The sequence below is a fragment of the Jatropha curcas genome, chromosome 4, assembly GCF_041381405.1.
Source record: "Jatropha curcas cultivar XTBG-Jc1 chromosome 4, XTBG_Jcur_1.0, whole genome shotgun sequence".
NCBI lineage: Eukaryota > Viridiplantae > Streptophyta > Magnoliopsida > Malpighiales > Euphorbiaceae > Jatropha > Jatropha curcas.
Genome location: NC_143154.1, coordinates 31,111,412 through 31,127,911, shown reverse-complemented (window position 1 = coordinate 31,127,911; position 16,500 = coordinate 31,111,412). Strand labels below are relative to the sequence as shown.

Genomic DNA, 16,500 nt, shown 5'->3' with positions numbered 1-16,500 from the left:
AAATAATTTTCTTTTTAATTACTGGATAATATTTTAATAGAATATATTTTTATCTTTTTTATCATCATTTAAAATATATTGTTCAATCTACTTTTGTACTAGGGAGGTTTGATCACAGATAATGTAATGGTGGATTTGAACTCATTCACTATATGAAGTGCAAGAGGAAAGGTAAGATGGGTTTTTCTGCCTTGAAAGTTGATATTTCAAAGGCCTATGATCGTGTGGACTGGAGCTATTTGAAAGTGGTATTGGTGAGGTTTGATTTTGATTCAGAGTGGGTCAAACTTATTAATTATGATGTTCATTGACTCAGTTAACTACTTTGTCTCTTTTAATGAAAGTAACGTAGGTCCAATTTTCTCTCAAAGGGGCTTACGTCAAGGGTGTCCGCTCTTGCCTTATCTTTTCATTCTCTGAGGATTTGTCGGCTTTATTCAAAAGAGCAGACGGAGAGGTGATATTCACTGCTGTAGTATTCAGCAGGGAGTGCCCAAAATCTCCCACTTGCTATTCGCAGATGATAGCTTTTTCTTTTCTAGAGCTATAGAGGAGGAGGCCTTGGCAGTTAAGAATATCTTTCACACTACGAGGAAGCTTCTGGTCAAGCTATAAACTTGACTAAATCATGTATTTATTTCAGCTCTAATGTTTCAGATGCTAGATGTGCTCGAATTACTGATATTCTGATTGTGCATAATCCGCTTAATTATGGATGATACTTGGACTTGCCATCTCTCATTGGTAAAAATAAAAAGGTTGTCTTTTCTTTTTTGCGTGACCATATGCGCCGAAGAATTTTTGGGTGGCAGCAAAAGCTTTTATCTAAGGGAGGGAAAGCGGTTCTTTTTAAGTCTGTTGCGCAGGCTATCCCTGCTTATTGTATGAGTATTTTTCTTCTCCCATTATCTTCTTGTGATGAGCTTCAGAAGATGATGAACTCCTTCCAATGGGGTTTAAAAAAAGATGGTGATCGTTCTATCCATTGGCTTTCATGGGATAATATGTGCTGGAGCAAAGAGGCCGGGGTCTTGGATTCAGACATCTTCGTATTTTTAATTTAGCTCTTTTACTAAGCAAGGTTGGCGCTTGCTAACTTGCTATAACACTCTTCTTTTCTCTGTTCTCAAAGCAAAATACTTTCCTTACGACATGCTCGCCAGGTAAATATTGCCATTTTTAAGGGTCAAATGTGCTTCCAAAGAGGACCTGAAGGGTAACTAACTGGTGAGAGAGAGTGTTGTACACATAAATGACAACCTGATTGTACCGAGGAATGACCATTGGAGGTCCAATGCCAAACTCATCTATCCAACCCTCTGTCAAAATACAAGGAGATTAAGAAAATAGTAAGAGCCTCATCTAGGAGAAAGAGCCCACGGGAGAAACAACCTCATCTGTGGCCGATTTGAAAGATTTTATTACAGGGGGAATGGAATGACATGCTAGTCCGTGGGCTCTTTCTCCCAGACGAGGCTCTTACTATTTTCTTAATCCCCTTGTATTTTGACACAGGGTTGGACAGATGGGTTTGGCATTGGACCTCCAATGGTCATTACTCGGTACAATCAGGTTACCATTTATGTGTACAACAGTCTTTCCCACTAGTTACTTACCCTTCAAGCCCTCTTCGGAAGCACATTTGGCCCTTAAAAATCCCAGCCAAGGTGCCAATATTTACCTGGCAAGCATGTCGTAATTTCCTTCCTACAAATGCAAGACTTGGTGCTAGAGGTGTGTCTATTTCTTCTTCTTGTCCTTTTTGCCATGAAGATGAGACTCCTTGCCGTGCAATTTTTAACTGTTCTAATGCTGTGCTGTGCTGGCAGTATGATAGGAAACTAGCCATGGGTCAGAATTTGCGCTCCTTTTATGATGTTTTTTCATATTTTCTGGGCTTGAATACTAGGGTTCTTGAAGAAGTGTGTGTACTTGCTTAGAATATATGGAATGCTCGTAATTTATATGTTTGGAATAATGTACATAGATCTGTTTATACTATTGTGTCTTTTGCTCGACGTTATTTGTTGAATTAGCGTATAGCAACTACCTCCATTTCCAGGCCTTCTACTGCTCTTTTACCCATTGCTGTGATTTCTAATGCTAGATAACTGCATCCGATAGCTGGTATTTTGAAAGGTAATATTAATGCTGCGATTTATGGTAATCACTTCTCCTTTGCTGTTGTATTTAGGGATAGCCATGGTTAATTTTTCAGAGCTATTTCTTGTTGTCTTCTCGATGTTGTTGTTTCACCAGCTAAGGCAGAGGCTCTTGTTGTACAACGTGTGCTTCAATGGCTATCTTCTAATAATTTGGCCCCTATTTTCCTTGAAATTGATTCCTTGCTGGTGGCTCATGCAATCAACAATGATACGACTAATGTTTCGGACCGGGCAAGAGTTATTTCAGACATTCAATAACTTCAAGGTTAAATGGGAATTGATAATATCGCTTGGATTCGAAGGCAAGCAAACATGGCTGCTCATAGCTTAGCTAGAGATGTAATCAAGCTGGCTTTCACATTTGGAATACTATTCCTTCATGTATTGAGAGTTCTATCCTCTCATATGCTATTCATGCTTAATAAATTATCCATTTTCATGTCAAAAAAAAAATAATAACTCCATGTTTTTTTTTTGGGAAAGGATTAAACAATAATGTGCCAATAATATAAGAATATCTTAATATATTTTTCAAAATAAGGATACGAAATTAGTTAATAGATCAAATATAAAGATGAATTAGTAACAATTGGATTGATTTATTAGTAGATCAATAATATGATGCATGAATCTATCCATACATCAAAGCAACTGTTCATTTATATTTCTGATTAGAGAGTGATTTCTAAATTAGAGAATTATTTCCGTTAACACGATGCATGAGCCTACCCATACATCAAAACAGTAAGTCATTTAAATTTCTGATTTGAGAATTGCTTCCCTAAACACAATGCATTAGTTTATCCATACATCAAAACTGTAAATTAATTAATTGTCATTTACCCTAAAAAAGGAACCTTTCCTCTCCCCAGCCATTTCGGGTTAAGAAGATGCGAAAGCGCCTCAAGTCTGGAAGCGGGATCCCTATCCATTGCTATCTATGTTTTTTTTTTTTCTAAGTCTCTCTTAAAAAGAACTGCCACAATTTGTATCAAAATTTGAAGGTGAAACACTTAACGAAGAAGATTTCTATTCAAAGTACCCAAATCACTGGATTTAAAACAAATCGACATTTGAAGGAATTTATTCAATTCTTTTTCTCCCTCTCCCATATTAGAAAAAGCTTTAACTACACAAATCCATAAGAATGATCAAAGCATATCCTCAGAGAGAAATGCTGATGCATTACTCAAATCATTTTTCAAGAAGCTTTAACCGAGGTGGACTTTTATGCTAACAGAATTGAACTCAACATATGTTCGCAACTAAAAATCAAATCTTTTATGAAATATGTTGAACAAAAGAACCTTAATTAGGTATTTACATTTCTCTTCAACAAAGTCATGGGAAAAACAAGATGACCAGTATTTCACATCTAGTAATGGCAATGCTTCCTTTCCCTCAAAAACCTGGTGGTTAAAACAAATGTCTATTGAACAGAAAAGGTAAAAGAAAAAGCAAACCCTGTATAAATCCACATTTTAGGTTCAAAATGTACAAGTTCATACACCCACGAACAATTTGAACCAGGGATCATAAATTACCTAAAAAACTTCCAAGTTTCAAGGATTAATACTACTATTTTGCACAAAATTTGGAAAATTGCAAAATTTGTGCACCCATATTATATTGTAGGTTGGGAAACTTTGCCGGCATGGTCTAAAAAATCAAGAACCTCTGTTCTGCTCCTCACAATCCTATGAAAAATCTCTCTAATTTGCATCTGTAAAGGCACCAACCCTTCTTCCATTCTCCGGCAAATCTCCGCCAGTTCCGCCACCTGTGTGGCTACCTCCTCCATCTTCTCTGTCTTCCCGGGAAACTGAAACCCATCAGTAAATTCTATTAAACTCAGCCCCAACTTCTCCATCTTCTGCATCTCCTCTAGTAAACCAGCTGACCCTTTTCTCTCCTTTTTCTTCCACTCCTCTCCTATCCTCTCTTGGAGTCCAATCATGCTCTGAGCCCACACCAAATGCTTTGGAATTTGACAATTTGTTGCTAATCCACTCCTATCTTGACACGGCACCGCGGCCACTAAAGCCCACATAACAAACACCATAACAGAACTCATTATATACACGAGCAAAGCCAGTCCGGTCAGTTCTCCACCTCTCGGCGCCACAAGATTAGAACACATGGCCTGAATCTGTTTTGAAGCAGACCAATTTTTAGACACAATCATTGAAAGAGACCGGAAATTGGCTCTCTCCTTGGCAGTATTTCCTCTTCTCCCGAAAGACCATGCTCTCTCCGTTCCCTTACAATTGCCACTCTCTTTATCATCAGAAGTCATCGAAGTTAGCATTGAACTCAAGGCCTTTCTCGCTCGCTTCACTTGCCCATCACCTAGTGGCTTCTGCTCAAAAGCAGAGACAGCAATTTCAGCGAATTTCTGAAACTGACGAACAGAATCAATTCCACTGGAGACTGAATTACAAATATCAAGCGCTTTGACAGACCGTTCGAGGAGCTCAGGAATCAACCGATCCAACGGCGGTTTGCTGATTAGAGATGGATCACGACTCATGATAAGAACAGCCTTGAACTCAGACTCACAACATAAGAACACATTCACCAGTTTCCTTAGCCAGGAAATTGACAGTAGACGTTCACCGGAAGCAACATCCTCAGGCGGAGAGAGCAAATCGGCAAAACTATCAGCTACGTGCTTTCGAAACAGTTCGATGTCCACTAATTCTTGCTCATGATTGACGTCCATGGAGATCACCTGGTTCCGGCGGATACTGATACGGCCGAGAAACGAGGACTGGTAGTCTGTCGCACGCATTTTTTTTTTTTATTACGCAAGAAATGATAAGAAGAAAATTGGTGATAAGAAGAAAAGTAGAGACAAGAAACAGAGAAAATCGGAGAAGAAAACGGGAAAGTCAGAAAAGAAGCGGTCTAAGATAGAGAGACGGTTTTGGCAGAAGCTGCATATGTACGAGCGAAAATATGGCTTTATGGCTTGTAGGAGAAGAGATCGTTTCTTTACCTTGTTGTAGACGCTGACTGGGCAAGGTTCACGTAATTTAATTCCTATTTTGTCCACAATATATTCTAATTTTACGAGATTTTGTTCATAAGACGTGTGCCTAAAATCTAGCGATTTCCATTTGTGTAATACTGTAGAAACAATCGGCCTAGTTGCGGAATTTTAGCATTTGAGTTGCTGAGTCAGACAGTAGAGAGTGGACGCGTCTTTACGAGCCAGGTAGATAGTCTGGTCGAAATGTCAGAGCCAAAAGAAATAAATGATTATTAGTAAAACAATATTAATAATAATAATAATAACAATAATAAAAGCAAAAACTAAAAGAAAATGTAAAAAAAGCCTTCTTTGACTGGGTCGTAGCTAGCCACACAAGCTTCTCTCCGATTCCCTACTACGCGACCTCACGATCTCTTTACTCACTTCCAATCCATCCTCATTGCGGGCCGTCCACCTCATCCTCTTTACCTAATAGATATTCTCCTTTTGATCATATCTTTGCGGACCCTACTATATCTAGGACTGATGATCTGAATTTCCCACGAGTCCCATTCACTGTTTTGAGAGTATAAATCAAGTAATATGTTCATCCAAAAAAAAAAAAAAGAGTATGGAGTAATATGGGCCACATTGACCTGGTTAAGATTAAGGTTTAGGTCCACCCATGTAGGTTCCAATTTGGGATTTGATGGGATTTGTAGGGTTTAATGTTCAATATTGTATGAAGATGACATCTCTAGAGGGTCATGGATATTTTATACGGTTTCACTTTCATTTTACCATGAATCAATTTTTTGTTTATTCAAATTACAAAAAATTCAATGATCCTTTCAAATATATATATATTATAATATTACTGTTAAAATTTAATTTGAATTGGTCACTTCTTTCATGATTTAATAAAAATTATTATATAGAATTTTATTTAATATAAAAATGAAAGACCACTAATGCAATGAATTGTTGCATAAAGTGTCATCAATACAATTAATTATTTGAAAATATTAAACGGTGAGTCCAAAATAGATATGAATGAATATTGACTATAAAAACTAAAAAAATGAGTTCCAATAGTTAAATAATATAAGTTAATTAAATATGTTTTAATTGATTTTCTTTTTAAAGTGAGAAGTGAAATATTTTAATTTTAAATCCTTTCATGAAAAAACTTTTTTAAATAATAATATTTTTATTTTTTTAATGAATAATAAAAAATAATCTGGTTTGAATCAAAACACTCTTTATAATTAATTTATTTTAATGTATAGATGGACATGAATATATGTATGTCTTTCTCCATTTTGGCAAGCAAAGGAGAGAATTTTTAGAAAAAAAAAAAAGATTTATGCAAATGGCTAAAAGTCAATAAGCTTCTTACATTACCATCAAGACTTCATGTTAGCCTGAAACAGAGCCCCCACTTGGCAACTACTGCTAGAAAATTGAAGAGGGAATCTAGCAAGCCGGCCTATTAGCTTCCAGTGGTTAAAACACCAAAAATTAAAAAAAGAGGCACGAGAAGAGCAAAGCACTGGCTTTCTTCTTTTCTTTCTCATGGCTCTTACACACCACCATTAGCGTAAATTGTGGCAAGAAAACAGAAATCAAACAGTAGAAAAATGGCAGTGACAAAGACTAGAAAAAGAGAAAGAGAAGGACCTCTGACATGCACAATTATTTGTCTGTTCTGTATATGTACGTACATTGACAACGTAACCGACCGCTGTGTGATATTCGACGGTTGAAATTTAAAGCCACTTTAGTTATAGGAAAAAGGTGATGGGCCGTTGGAATCTTTCATCTTTGGATTTTTTTTATTACTATTTTATAGTTAATTTTCCGTTGTTATCGTTAATTACAGTTAAAGGTGATTACTTACAACATGTTAAAGATGATTCCTATATATGTGCAATTATTATTATTACATGTTAGAGACCCACCTAGTGGATCTAGTTAGTATAACATCTACCTTGGAATTATTTACACAACAAAATAAAATTATGACTATGCACACTATGACCAGTTTTTCATCACACTAGTTTGCTTCTGTGTATTCGAGATGCATCTATAAATATTATAATTTATTGAAAGCATTATATATCTTATTTAAAATATAGATCAATAGTTAGAAATTTTCATTTAATAATTCGAGATAATTATTCAGTGATTTAATATCGTGTCTTTTGTTTGGATTTAAATAATAAATACATCGGTCTATCAACTATTTCATAGTTATTATTATTATTGAATTAATAAATAATTGAGAAATGTTATCACATGCCCAACTGATTAAAAATTGGTTAAACGCGTTTAAGGAGAGTATCCATTTTCTAGTCCTAAACCCTACATCTTGAGTGACTCACCTACGGTCTTCACTGGTCGTTTTGTCTTTTTCATCCCTAAAATTCTTAGTTTATAATCTTAATTTGTTATCAATCGTGTCAAAATGAGTAGATCAAGCTTAATATAGTGTTTTTGTTTTTATCGTAAAAAACCATCACTAGCAACTAACCTTAATTAATTAAGTTAATAATTTAATTATTCTTAGATACTAGCTATGAGTGATCGTTGGGCATCAGCAGCTTTGGATAGGACAAATCACATTACAAGTTGACAATGAAGAGAGGAAAACCAATGTGTGTTCAAAGTCCAGAGTCAACATAGCAGAAGTTGCATGTTGGATCCGCATATTTGCTCTCATTAAATTTTGTTTCATTTCGCATTTTATTTAAATATCAAATTCATTATGTTGATATATGAATGGTCTTATACACCTCGGAATACGTAAAGAATTTCTCTTATTAATAATTATTTTATTTTCCCTGATTAAATAAAGCCAAATTCGACTTTGTTTATTTACTTCGTAAAAATGTCAAAAGGAAAAAATATTATTTTTAAAAATTATTTTTCTGATTTTTAATATTTCTTTTTCTTTATGTACATGAAAGGGGAGAGGGGAGTAATTAAGCATTGGTAATTCATGTAATGGCATGAGAATTTTCCACCAAGTTGAACTTGAATCCCCTTATTTTTTAATATTTCGTTCATGAAAATTTAATAATAGAGAATTTTTTTTTTCATTAAAAGAGAAATTAGGTCATTTAAAGAAAACCATCTTTTCTAGAGGAGAGAAAAAAAAAAAGGATTGTACTAATAAACCCATTGATCATTAGTGTTGATCATTGTCGCTAATCAGCGTTCGATAGCGATAATCGCTGGCCACCACCATCTGGGCTGGATTGTAGGCTCTTTAATTGTTTGCCTAAACTCTTTAACCATTTAGGTCTCAGAGCAATCAAATCGTGTGGGCTAGATTTTGTTATATTACTATATATATAAACAATGGGAGAATTTCCAATTGGGTACCCATTATACATTTCAGCCCAACTCAATTAAATAGTCAAACATTTCAACGTCTAGCAAGTTTGATAATGGGAAATTCAATAATTGCCATGGTAGAAAAGAAAAAAAGAAAAAAGAAAAAAGAAAAAGCAAAGGTTATCACAGCCCAATTTTAGCCACCTTGGATTGATTGATTTTATCTAGCTAAACATTCCTGTATGGGCCTATATGGATTATGTGACTAAGGTTCTTTTAAGGATATCATTGTCTGTCAATACTCAATACTAATAACCTATGGATTGAAAGACATGTTTGCCCCCTTAGGTTCATATTCACGTACATTCTAGTAATAGTACGTGTAAATAGCCACCAATATTGCTCAACAACTTGAAGTGTTTATGATAGGAATGTTGATAATATATAATGCCTCAACTCTGCTAATTTAATACTTATTCCGTTTCTAAATATTTGTCATATTTAAATATTTCATATCTCTTAAAAAAACTATTCAATTTATGTAAGTTATAATAAATTATCGAGTAAATTAATTAGATTACTCTTAATTTATTATTTAAGTGAAAATCATTCGATCGTTATTAGCCATATAGAAATGATAATAATTGTTTATTATTTATTAAATCTATAAATGTGACAAGTATTTAGAAATATAGTATTTTGTCAAACGTGATAAAAATTTAAGAATGGAGAGAGTAACTAATAAGTTACATACAAATTGATTTACAAGTTTAAATGAATAATTCATAAGTCTAAATAAATAAATTTTTATCGAGCTGAGTTCCAAATAACTCATAAAAATTTATTAATTAAAACTATATAGTACCTAAATAATGAATTTATGATTTTGTCATTTTTATATTAGTTCAAGATACTAAAAAAAATATTTCAATGAATATTCTGATTGTTTTTGGATAAGCTTGCAAGTTGCAACTGAATTTGTTGGACTTGTAAGCAATAATGTAAGTTATAAAATAGCTTAGTGAATGTCGGAAAACACAAATCATATTTAATAAAAAAATGCTAAATAAACTAAATTAAAGTCTTAATTACAAATTGGTCCCATCTGGACTTGTTACTTTGCATCACCAAAATTTGCCATTTCTAGTAGGGTAATGTTGGTGTGGGGGCTGCAGACAAAGAAAGACTTGAAGCTACACCTCCATTGCAGGGGAACGAGGCCCATTTGAAGGGATACTTAATTAAATAAGAGTAATTAAATAATAAAGAAGAAGAAAAAGAGGGAAAAAAAATAATTAAAAGGGTCCATGCGAAGATTCATTGTGGGGCATAGGGTCCAATTTTAATTAAGCAAAGAGCTTATAAGGTAGAAATATCCCATCGATGATTAATAACTTAACCAACCATGCTTTTAAAGGCAAAGTCCCATATATTTTCTCACTAATCTCTACTTAATAAAAATCCCAATTGGTGGTGGCCCCGATGGATTGCCACTCCATTGCTCCTCCTTAAAGCTAAGTATAATCATTTCCCCTTTTCAATATCCTCTCTAAATGTCTTTTTTTAAAAACGATTTGTATATTACTTTCAAAGTTTTAGCTTGCGATCCATCCAAGCAAAAGTCACTTCTCATTTTCCACATCAGTATGGTAGATCATTTACATCAATCAACAGAACCCTAAATCCCTCTTTTTCAATCTCTCTTATTATATATATATGGGTTTTCTTTATTTATTTCTACGTATAAAAACGTTTAAAACAACATATCAATAGCATATAAAATTATTGTACCTAATTCTTTTTTATATGTTCTAACTGATTCAAGAGCATGTTTGTATCACTAAGATAAAGACCTTTGTTTCCATAGCAAGTTTGTGTATAAGTTTTTTTTTTTCTCTAGGTCTAATCCTGCTCATGTCCTGTCAGATTTATAAGGGGAAACACTCCCAATAGGGATTTTCTTAATTTACAATGATCAAACACTTGACCTCTTGTTTAAAGAATTACTTAAGTCATTTTCTCTAGCAGGGATTTTCTCAATTCACAATGATCAAACACTTGACCTCTTGTTTAAAGAATTACTTAAATCATTTTCACTTAGATCAATCCCGTTAGTACTCCTAGCCCATTAGGCTAGAGTTAATTATGCTCGCGCTGCGTTAAATTTTAAGAGAAAAGCACTTACAACAAAGATTTTCTCCGTTCAAAAGAATTAAACACTCGTGGAACTCGAGTAATTTTCACTCATAACAACCATGTTGATAAGTTTGTGTATATATTTTTAAACATTAATTAATGTGTTCTAAGTAGTTAGTATTTCTTGCATACTATATTGGATTTCTACTTCGAGTAGGTACAATACCGTAAACATAATCAAAGAATAAAATCACTTTCACATTTCATAAATTACTATTTTGATGATGTTTTAGTAGTTAAAAAAGGTGAATTTATGAGTGCCAACATGCTTTCGATCATGGGGCCTAAACTCATTTTAGCATATTTAATAAGGCCTTTTCACTTAGGTCTAACAAGAATCACTGTATACTACATATATACAGTTCCAGAATTTAACCTGCTCATATTAGCAAGCGACACAAATTAATTATATATAGAATTGGACAAAAACTATGATTAATTTGTAAGAAATATAAAGACCTATGCCACGTCCGATATTATGTGGGTCTCATCGAGGAGTTGTTGTAGAGCAACAACCAATTGGATTTGATGATGTTAACCATGCTACGTATAGACGTTATTTCTACAGAAAGAGTATAATTTCTTGTTAATTAAGCAAAGACAAAATTAAGTCAAACTGATTAGAAGTGTATTATTAGACCCACTGTATAGATTTTAAACACGAGTCCTTCTCACTGTCTTTTTTTTTTTTTTTTTTTTTGCCTCTCCTTTCATATTTGTAAAAAAAAAAAAAAAAAAAAAGTTTACACATATGTCTCCATGCTTAAATTGGAAGTCATGTTGAGAAAAAATCTTCTTAATACATGGGTTGATATTCAAATAAAATTTTCATAATAGTGATAATTCCAGATTTCAAACGCAAAACCTTTAAATTTGCTTGATGATGTAATTTATTTCTGCTTATTCAACCCGTTGTTAATGATATTATTTTTTAAATAAACTGAAATATGCTGTTTTCATCCGAGTATATATGATTTGATTTCATGGGTTACGTGGTGCAACCGTCACTAATTTATTGCTGAAAATTAATTACAAATATTAGAAACGAAGTCTTTTCTTGAATAGTCGTTGAGAATATATTATAAGTAACTATTAAGAAAAACCAATATTAAGTGATTTCATTATCATGAGGTCTCTACATGTCCCCTAACTAATTAAGAAGTTTGTGGTTATAATCATTCCTTCTTTTAATAACATATCAAGATTAAAATTCTTGATCATAAACGGTTCTTAGGCTTTTAGCAAAAGCCTAAACGTAAAAATAAGGGTTGAAAGTAATAATCCTAATAATTAATACCTTTTTAACTCTTAAATTCACCTTAAGAGAATCCTAATACCCTAATCAAGTATCAAATTAAGTGAAAAGGATTAGCATCAATTTCCATCAATTCAATAGGATAAAGCACTTTTTTCTTTTAGGGAAAAAAGTTAATTGAGATGATCAGCAAGCAAATCAACCGTTAAAAAAAAAAACTAAATAAATCAAGAGGGAGTGCTTTACCTCCTTTGTGGGACTGTCAGTGTAAATTCGAATTAATTGGGCCAACAGACTTCGGACACTGGATGTTTAAAAAAAAATCTACATAGAGATTTTGCATCTAAAAAATTGCAAGTATGATGTCACTTACCGGAGTCATATTTGAAACTAATAGCTAGGAAAAAGAAATCAAGAGACTTCTTATCGTAAGCTATATTTTCTTCTCTTTTGATTTATCTTTTGTTTGAATGGAGTGTATATATGTATGTATAGGTTTCAAAAATTTGAATACTTAATCACCTGTATATTACGAGATAAATATTTGATCATTAATTTATATAAATTTAATAATAGATACTGTATTTTTCACTTATTATTTAAATATTTAAACAAAGAATTGTAATCTAATTCGATCATTAATTTATATAAATTTAATAACGGGTACTGTATTTTTCACTTATTATTTAAATATTTGAACAAAGAACTATAATCTAATAGTTTAGTGTGAGAATTTGACCAAGATAGTAAACTTTAATAAACTTCTTGCTAGTAATCATCAATATTAACTTTTTTTTTTTTTTTTGGTATCAGCCACAACTGTCCCCAACCTATTGAGTTAGCATTACATCCTGCTAAAAATTATAGATAGGTAAAAATAAATTACAAATTATCAATTTAAAAAAAAGAAAAAAGAATTTTAAATTTAGTTTGCAAATTACTGCCATGAATGTAACCTCAGAATTTTCACACTCCATAGGTTTTACCGCAGATCTGATCCCCATTTGCAGACTTGCAGTAAGCATCGTTTTCTGCTTTCACACTGCAAAAAACAACAATAAATAAAATAAAATCCAAAAAAATAGACAAAAAAAAAAAAAAAAAAAACAAAAGAAAACGTTACAATTTCTCATCATGTAAATTCTCTCAGTCATTTTCTTCAAAATGTGTGTATATATATATTAATAATTGTATGTGTCACCATATAATTGGAATTTAGTATTAGCTGATGGGACAGTGCAAGAAAGAAAGATTGTATTACTTAATTCAGACAGAGAAAGAGAGTAGGAAAAAAATGTGTGAAACAACCGGCAAAACCATTTTTTAGGGTACGTGAAAAAAAAAAAAAAAAAAAAAAAAAAAAAAAACAAAAACAAAAACAAAGTGTTTACGTAATACAACTCTACGTAGAACATAGTAGCTAGCATAACATTCTTGGGAATGATCAAAATGAATGATTATAATAATAGCCGATGAAACATCGTTTTAGGGTTAGATGAAAATCTGGGTCCCCTAAAATGGACCCCAGAGTCCCGTTTCAATGTCGGCTACTTTGTACTTGTGCTACTTTTAAATTGAGAAAGATCAATAGTTTCTTGCCTAGCCAGAGCTAGCTAGCTAATACTCGTTTTTTCATGCTTAACAAGAACCCAAAGAGAAACAAGAAAGAGAGATTTTTTTTTTTTATTAATTATGGGTCACCATTCTTGCTGCAATCAACAGAAGGTTAAGAGAGGCCTTTGGTCACCTGAAGAAGATGAAAAGCTTATTAGATATATTACTACTCATGGTTATGGCTGTTGGAGTGAAGTGCCTGAGAAAGCTGGTTAATTTCCTTTCTCTGTCTCTCTTTTAATCCTTTTTTTTTTTTTTTTGAATTTTAATTAAAAACATTAAATTTGAAACTTTCATGATGGGTTTTGATTCTTTTTTAGGGCTTCAAAGATGTGGGAAGAGCTGTCGTTTGAGATGGATTAATTATTTGAGGCCTGATATTAGAAGAGGAAGGTTTACTCCAGAGGAAGAGAAGTTGATTATTAGCCTCCATGGAGTTGTTGGAAACAGGTTTAATTTCTTAATTATATTACATATACAATTAAACTGCATTTAATATTTTAACTTAATAAGTTGATCTATATTAACCCAAATTTGTTCTCTGGGGTCTGAACGCCTATGCATATATATGGTTATCTTCATAATTATACTACTTCTATCTCTCTAGGGTTCTTCATTTTCTTGTCTCTTTATTTCTATTTTCCCATGAAATGGGAAAAATTTTTAAAGAATCATATGTAGCTTGTGATTCAATTTGGGGACTTTCTTATTGTTTGCTTGCTACCAGACCATATAGAGTGAAATAAGTTGATTTCTACGTAATTTTTTAAAGCAAGCTTTGAATATAAGATAGGCATATTTTAATGATCAGTCCCTTCATTTTCTTTAAAATATTCACAATCAAGCAATCCCCCATTGTTGAAATAATTCCTTATTTTAAGCATCTGTCAACTGAATACTACCGGACGTTAAGCAGGCAAAATCAGAGGTTATAAGACACATTTTCAAATGGAAAATATATGTCTTCATAAGCGTGATCAAACCCATCATTTTCCTCGTGAATTAAATTGTTTTTTTAAAATTTTCACATCTAAATGACTTCTTCTCTAACCTAATTAGACATTTCAACTAGCTAATTAATTACTTAACTTGCTTTATGTGTCCCCCTTCATATTATGATCTATGGACATGGAATTGTAGATGGGCTCATATAGCAAGCCACTTGCCTGGAAGAACTGATAATGAGATCAAGAACTACTGGAATTCATGGATTAAAAAGAAGATACGAAAGCCTTCTGCACCTCAAAACCCATCAACCTCGACAACTAGTTCTGATCATTCACTTATAAATTATGGCTCAAACCAACTCGATTTAGTTCATCAAGATTTGACAACAAGACATCATCAAGTTCAAGAAACCCTATTTTCATCTCCAGCTCCTTTCTTTATGTTCGACACCACTGCTACTACGAATACTACAGCTACTCCACTTGATGGAATTTCAGAACATGTGAGAGGGGAAATTTTCCATGAACCAGCAAATTTAAATACAGAAGCATGGAATTCAAACCACCATCACCACCACCACCATCAAATCCAATCCCTCAATCCACAAGCAACATTTAGTATTGGAATGGATACTAATTACTTGCCACCATTAGTTGACAATATGGAGAGTATGGTGCCAATAGAAATGCAATCTTGTAGTATGGAGGATGAAGGAGAAATTGCTTTGGGTTGCTTACAAAGGCAAGAACTAAATGAATGGGTTGAATCACAACAGTGTTCAAATTTTCTATTTTGGGATAATGTTGAAGGATCAATTGGTGGAGAAGAAATTGCACCAACTTCATCAAGTATGGGAGCTACACTATCCTCTTTCCCTTCATCTCTTTGACTCTATAATATATATATATATATATATATATATTTATGATGGTGCAAGATTGATCTTAATTTTTCTTTTCTCATTTTGGCTATAGAGGTTTCCAAAAAACAAAAAACAAAAAAAAAAAAAAATGGTTCAGGCTTTTGGAGACAGTTTGTAACTTACTTTTTTTGTTCTTCCATTTTTACTCCCCTTTTTTTATTAACTTCCCAGTGGTGAGATTGTGAAAATGTGAGGAAATTCAATTATATACATATGATAATCCATGCAAGTGTTTTTCTTGGTGTTTGGAAATAGAAGAGGAAATAATAAAAGGCAATTTGACGACAAGCAGAGAGTTTGATGTTATAATTAGTGATTGTGATCTTAATTAACCTTTCAAGCCTTCTTTTATGGTTGCTGATAGTGGTGAATATACGTGTTGATGGTTTAATTTCCTCTTCTTCTTCTTGTTTTTGTTTTGTTTTGTTTTTTTTTTTTTTGTTAATTTCCCAATTTATAAGCCTTAATTTTCAATAACAAGCCAGTGGTTTCCCATGAATATCTTACTTATGACATAATTAAAGAGGGATGAGAAGAGTAAAGGGAAGAAAAATGTGTTGTTCAACTCCTAGCCAGTCCCAAATTCCAAAAAAAAAAAAAAAAAAAAAAAATGTCAAACAAGCAAAATTGTAATTTTGCAAAATGGGATGGTAGAATTTTTCGTGTATCGATTTTTTTTTTCTTCTGGCCAATTTAACAATTGGAAATATATAGACCATGTCATGAATTATATAAACCAGTTTCTTGCAGGTAACTAATAAAAAATTAATTAATTTTATTGATTATTAATCATGACTAACATACTCTTGAGAACGATATTGGTGATTATACATGCATGAAAAAAATGGAAACCCTAATTCAATTTATTAATAATTAAATACATATTCAGTTGATTAATCAAACATCTTTAGGTAAATGTAACATGCTATAAAGCCTTGGAAAGAAAATTACATTAGATTAAGGAGGCAAAAATTTTTCAAACACGACTCGTATATTATGATGCATTTGAGGTTACTTAAGGAAGCTAATGATGTCTCGTGTGTGTGTGCCAAAATTTCAAATGATAACTTCTAGAAATTTTAATTTA

The 16,500-nt window shown here is 32.7% G+C and overlaps 2 protein-coding genes across 2 annotated transcripts; one reads left to right on the top strand and one right to left on the bottom strand.

Annotated features, from left to right (window-relative positions):
* Positions 1-3,421: 3,421 nt before the first annotated feature.
* On the bottom strand, positions 3,422-5,166 carry LOC149497228 (protein ROH1A). The gene has a single exon (XM_089720878.1). It carries the CDS (start codon positions 4,954-4,956, stop codon positions 3,790-3,792), a length of 1,167 nt encoding a protein of 388 aa, XP_089577004.1. The 5' UTR covers positions 4,957-5,166; the 3' UTR covers positions 3,422-3,789.
* Positions 5,167-13,515: 8,349 nt separating this feature from the next.
* On the top strand, positions 13,516-15,807 carry ATMYB103 (myb domain protein 103). The gene is made up of 3 exons (XM_089720052.1): positions 13,516-13,754; positions 13,864-13,993; positions 14,684-15,807. Exons 1-3 carry the CDS (start codon positions 13,622-13,624, stop codon positions 15,378-15,380), a joined length of 960 nt encoding a protein of 319 aa, XP_089576178.1. The 5' UTR covers positions 13,516-13,621; the 3' UTR covers positions 15,381-15,807.
* The last annotated feature ends 693 nt before the right edge of the window (positions 15,808-16,500 follow it).

Excerpts from the sequence above, each read along its gene's own strand:
- LOC149497228 (XM_089720878.1), bottom strand. The coding sequence starts at position 4,956 with ATGCGTGCGACAGACTACCAGTCCTCGTTTCTCGGCCGTATCAGTATC.
- ATMYB103 (XM_089720052.1), top strand. The coding sequence starts at position 13,622 with ATGGGTCACCATTCTTGCTGCAATCAACAGAAGGTTAAGAGAGGCCTT. Across the intron at positions 13,755-13,863 it reads TGAAGTGCCTGAGAAAGCTG|GGCTTCAAAGATGTGGGAAG; the intron begins GTTAATTTCCTT and ends ATTCTTTTTTAG. Across the intron at positions 13,994-14,683 it reads CATGGAGTTGTTGGAAACAG|ATGGGCTCATATAGCAAGCC; the intron begins GTTTAATTTCTT and ends ATGGAATTGTAG.